At 29.4% G+C, this 6,000-nt stretch overlaps 1 protein-coding gene across 2 annotated transcripts in view; it reads left to right on the top strand.

Moving 5' to 3' along the window:
• Positions 1–2,744: 2,744 nt before the first annotated feature.
• The window catches only part of LOC132922802 (zwei Ig domain protein zig-8-like), a 348,605-nt gene continuing 345,349 nt past the window's right edge, over positions 2,745–6,000 (top strand). For both annotated transcript variants that reach the window (XM_060986521.1, XM_060986516.1), the window contains exon 1: positions 2,745–3,224. In XM_060986521.1, coding sequence (XP_060842504.1) covers positions 3,170–3,224 — 55 coding nt within the window. In that variant the 5' untranslated portion in view covers positions 2,745–3,169. The remainder of the gene's footprint in view (positions 3,225–6,000) is intronic.

Below are 6,000 nucleotides of genomic sequence, written 5' to 3'. Positions count from 1 at the left end.
TTCAGGTAAGTATATAGAAGGAATATCCAGCTGATAAGGGAGAAACTGAGCTACTGATATAAATAACTACGAATAAGAGGACGGCACTGATTTAGGGTGTATCCCCTATTAAAAAAAAAAGAATAGTACGTATTGAAAATATTTTGATTAGTTTGAACAAACAATTTTATAATGAGTTTTCGGGCAAGCCACCGGCATCTGATATTAAATAGAGGGCAAAAGGTCTTACTTCGATAGCCGGACCAGGAATGGATGGATCTAACATACCTCATTATGGTTCTAAGACATGAAGTTTGAAGTTCATAAATTATGTTCCAATGTATGCAAGAAGTAGAGCCGAAAAGAATGCACCCGTAGTCTAATAATTTAATTACATATATTTGAACGTATAATTGAGTGGTATATAGATAAAAGGCTAGATGTGACCCCCCACCACGTGTTTTACGCGGTCCTGAGAAAATTTGACCAGCGATTAGTAAAAACGGAAAGAGTTGTTATAAGAGGTAGCCAATGAAGTTTAGGGTCAAGTGTGATACCCAGGTAAGTGACTTTGGTAGCAAAAGGACTAGAGTTGTTATCTAAATTAATGTTAAGGTGATCAACAAATCTGTGCTGAGTAAAAACAACAGACTTGATTTAATATTATTAAAACTGTTTATTAATTTTATAATATTAGTTCGAAATTTGTTTAACCGTTTCAGTCCCGATTTTTTTAAATTTTTATGATATTTTTTCCCTTTTAAAGATTAATTTCATAATATTGGTCACACTTATATAAAATATTATATTTTATTCCGATTCTACTCATGATAAAAAATTCATAAATACTAAAATAATGCGCGTAGCTTTTATCATTATTTAATTATCAATCATATACAAATATTAAAAATGTATGTACATTGTAATGTACATGGGGACTGAAAGGGAATTGCAAATAGTGACGTGGCGATGATGGACAGCTTTTATATATCGAAACAACTTTAGTTAGAGCGTTATATATATAATATATAAGTACTTATTTGATTGTTAAAAATATATTTAATCATATTTCGACCTGTATTATTTTTCAACATAAGCTTGTTTCTTAAAAAATAAATAAAAATGTTCATTTAAATCAAAAAATTGTCACCATAACATCTTAACGTAGTAAGGAATATTTTCGAAGTTTTGATTATATTATAACTACAATATTACATTAAAAATTACACAAAAATGATGTAAATAATAAATTAATTAAAAAATAAAAACTTTTTTTTCAAATATAAAGTGTGATCGATAAAATAAAAATGCTAAATGTAAAAGTAAAAATAAATATTTATTGAGATTAGTTATAATAATTAAACAGAAAATATAGATGATGGCCGACGCGATAGTGTTGGTTTTTACGAATAATAAATACAGGTATATGTTTAGGTCGTGTATATTTTGTTTTTGGCGCGAGCCATATACCTACTTTCAAAACGCAATGCGATTATATAGGTAATCAGTTTGATGGGGTTTGAAAAAATACATAAATCAATAAATGTTATTGACATAACTGGAAATAATATAGTAGGTATATATTATATATTCAAGAAATATGGTTATAAGTTACGACGGCTACGGTGAAAAATAATTATTAATTAATCGACGAATCAAAAAAAATGTATTATTCAGGCTTCGGTGTGGCCTATATTAAATATATTATGCGTACGACGTGAGGGATAATATGTTTATACCGATTGTACGACATATTATTATAATAATATCGTGGAGTCGACTATATGCAGTGAAAAACAAATTTCAAAGACCATGTACTACAGATAATACTATTATTACTAATTATTTTGAAATAATACATTATCATGACGTATTATAGTGCTGCGAGTATGTAATATAACTAACAAAAAAAAAAAATTCAAAACGGTGACGTCGTTATTTAGCAACTTAAAATAACGGAAATAATATTTTCGGAAGATTATCGAGAAAAATTAGTAATTATATATTTTACCTCTAATTTATTTGTTTATCCTTAATATACATTTTTTGAAGTTTCTAGAAAATATAATTATAATATTAGTATTAAAATATTATCTGCTATTATAGGTGAAAGTAAATTTGATAAAATTAACCAAAAAATTAAATAAACCAGATGAGAATATTATTCCCATTATTACTCGGAAATTTCAAAGAAAACATCGCGGTTTTGGACGTACATTTTAGGAAAGTGTTGTAACAATGTAACATTATTGTTTGTCGTCGCGGTATTAAGTTATTACTATCAAGTACTCCCTATCTCTCTCTCTTTTTCTTTTGCCTTCTCTGTCACTGCTCATTCTGTTATTTTTTTTCTAATCATTCTCTAAATTTATGGACTTATAATCCATCTGTTCTGCACCGGTGCCGTACATACCTAAACAGTTTACGGTATACCACGTTACATATTATGTACAACATACGAGGTATCTCTATATGACTGCCTGACGGTAATTCAATATAGGCGAAAAAGATTTTCTTTATTCCCTGCCCGCCACGAAAATTGGTTCCTGTGCAATCGCGTCCGATTATCGTTTAGGGTTTCTTAACATTTTAAAACACGTCGCAACGGCGCGGTGTCGGACCGTTACCTTTATCGATACATCGCGCGCGTCCTCGCGGTGCAGAACGGCATGACGGCGGCGCGATTGTTGCGCGCGCGAGGGACGGCAACCGTCTACGAAAATCGAATGCCGCCGCCGTTAACATCGCCGTTTGGAACTCGGCGACACCGCGTCAGTTCGCTCGCGTCGGTCACTCCGGTATCGTCGCCTGCGTTCCGCTATCGAATTCGTCACGCACGTATGCACGTACGCAAGTTTTTCGCGAACATTTTGGCGATCGCGATTTCTCGGTTACGGGTTTTCAATTTTATCGTAAAATACGTATTCAAGGTTCGCCCGGCTAAACGATTACGCGCCAACGATACATATAGATACGTACACCTCAAATGCAGGTAATTGCGGTACAATAACATGATAGACAAGTGTACACCGTGAATAAATTTAGTCGTGTGCAAAACGTGTATCACGCGGGGAGTGCAGTGCTGCGGGAATCGTATCCCGCCACCCTCCCACGCGCCAGGTATTTGTGCGGGTTTTTAAGAAAATAATATTTTCGAGTGTTTATTTTTTCACGTGTTCGTGCCACCAAAATGATGATGTTGTCCTGCGTGCTGATGGTGTTGGTGTACACGGCGGATAAAACAGGTAGGTGACTTTCTGGTCCTGCAGACCGCGGATCTCGCGTTATAACATTTTAATGGACATAATATTATAATATTATGATCATCTGATTATCGCGAGCTGCATCGGTAGCGATTGTTTTGTATGCAGTATATACCTAGATATTAATGTATTATATATTTACATATTATAATAATTTTTGGATGTAAAGGCGATTGTCAGTTTTTCGTCGTTGCTGTAGTTATTGTCAATTTTGAGAATCAGGGGAATCCCTAGATTTAAAAAAAACCCAGTTATGTCAGTTCTCGAAATTGCGTGCCCTCCTGCCCGACGCCAATCCATTGTACACATGAGTACACCTACACAAATTATTATCGTTTCCGTAAAGTCACTCGTTGCGTAAATGTATAGATTACATAGATAATAATAATTACGGGAATTCGTAGTAAACAATATACCCATTTTCATATATGCACACTTATTATTTTATGAAAAATAATAAATTAAAATATTTTAAGTCACTCATCTTCATTAAACTACATACTTGAATCTTCGGACTTTTTATTTTAAGATACTATTTTTAGCTATTTAATTCGACCGATTCGATTGGAATGTAATTTAAATACCTATGGTAGTATAAGTGTGTTTATTTTTAGGGTAGTTAGATGTTTTATGAGCTACCTACGAACATTATAAAAATATGATGTATACTACTAATGTCTCAGATCCATAAGAGCAGGTAACTTGACGAATAGTTCAAATGAAACTTGCTTGTCGTCCTTATTAAATGGTTATTTGTTATTAAATTATCATTTAGATCTAGGACGTAAATAACCATTTAAATAAATTTAATACTTAGTTAATTTGCATATCATTAAAAAAAAGTTTAAATAAGTACCTGTTTATCTTAGGACTTCAATGATGAATATTTATTCCACTGCCTATAATTTTATTTGAACTACAATTAGCATTATACATGATTATAGTGATTTGATTGTAAAAGGTAAAGTAAAGATTTTAATAAAATCTAATTAAGAAAAAGCCGAAAAGTCCAATAAGTGTAACTTATTCACTGACATGTTGATCAACACGAGCTTTTAGTGAATCCAATGTATAGACTGGGTGGGCTAATCTCTAGAAGTTTGGGATTTCAAAACTTTCATCTACCACAGCTAGGGTAAAAGCTTACTAACATACCTATATAATTAGATGGAAGGATACACTTGTCGACCACACTGTTTTAAGTGCATCGTTTTTTCAATTTAAATTGTCTTAGTATAGAGTCAAAATGTCCACTTAAACGCACGTTTTACCCGTAAGAATGCACGTTAATTATTTTCATTTGTAAGTTGTAACTATTAAAACTTCTCTTTACTAATATACCACACCAAATCAAATTACTTCTTTTACGTTTATCTATTATTTTAAAAACTCATTGCTGTATTTTAAAGAACTTTAAGTTTAGAATGTAAAGCATAATATTTTAAGTTAGGGTACAACGTATTAAGTTAATAATGTAATTTAGTTCAACATTTTGATACATTGTAATATATTATTATATAATTACACCTAGATTTACACCTTTAAAAATTTATTAAAATAATATAATAATAAGTAAACGCGAGATTTAACTATAAACCACTACTATTTTGAGTCTTTACGATTAATGATCATATTATCATACATGATTAAAGTAAATTTAAAATTAATTTTTATACCTATACTTTGGATATTTTTATCATATCATACTATCCTAGTAATTATCTTCATAAGATCAGTACATGTATAATTAATTTATAATAGCTTATACTATACTCTGAACCCTCTAACACGACCCACACGATATTATGAAATTCAATTTCATATATTTGTTATGCATGTCCAGTATTCGAATATAAAAATTGAAATAAAATAAATAGAATAAATAAATTATTAAAGCATAAAACTAATAGTTTACCATTATAACTATAAGTTGTATGATAACAACTTGTTTCTCGAGTTGTTCCTTAATATAGTTCCATCGTTTTTAAGTTGAAAATTAAATATTTAAATTCAAAAACATTAAATTAACGTAGATATATTATATAAAAGACGTAATAAATTTTTTTTATTTTTTTACGTGTTTTTTTTATAAAAATAGCAATTCATGACAATTGATAAAAAATTTTAAAAAAATCTTAAGAAATTAAAATTAGTATTATTTTTAAATGTGTCAATTATCATCTTTAAATTTAAAATAATAATTTAACCATGTAATTGAATATACGAGTTGGAATTGTTGTTGATATAATTAGAAACAAAATGTGTGCCGAAAAAATAGCAGTTATTATTATATATTTATAATTTATATTTTTGATATAATGATAATTATTTTACTATGTAGAAGTATATATAATTATGTGAAATTTATGTTAGATGGTGTTCATTATGTTCTTTTTTAATGTAGGAGTCCTTAGGACTTAAAACAAAATTGATTTTTTTTTATATAGTTCTTCGGTTTTTGTATAAGTATAATATTATTATATTGTATTTTCTGGTACGTGTAATAGTAATGGTCAGAGTGAGACGTTGATTATATTATTGAGTATTTGAAATCTACTTGTTCTATAAATTGATATTTTATAATATACCATAAATTAAGTATAAAGTATAATATAATATTTTTGATACAAAGGATACATTATATTGGAAGTAATTCAATGGGACCTTTAATTGTAAAACAGTTATCATTTTATTTATAGATATTATATTTTATTCATTATTTTATTATTTTTTTTAAAAGACTTAAGGACATAAATAT

Source organism: Rhopalosiphum padi, chromosome 1 (genome assembly GCF_020882245.1).
Source record: "Rhopalosiphum padi isolate XX-2018 chromosome 1, ASM2088224v1, whole genome shotgun sequence".
Classification (NCBI taxonomy): domain Eukaryota; kingdom Metazoa; phylum Arthropoda; class Insecta; order Hemiptera; family Aphididae; genus Rhopalosiphum; species Rhopalosiphum padi.
Note: the sequence above shows the minus strand (reverse complement) of the source record. Positions and strands in the feature narration are given on the sequence as shown.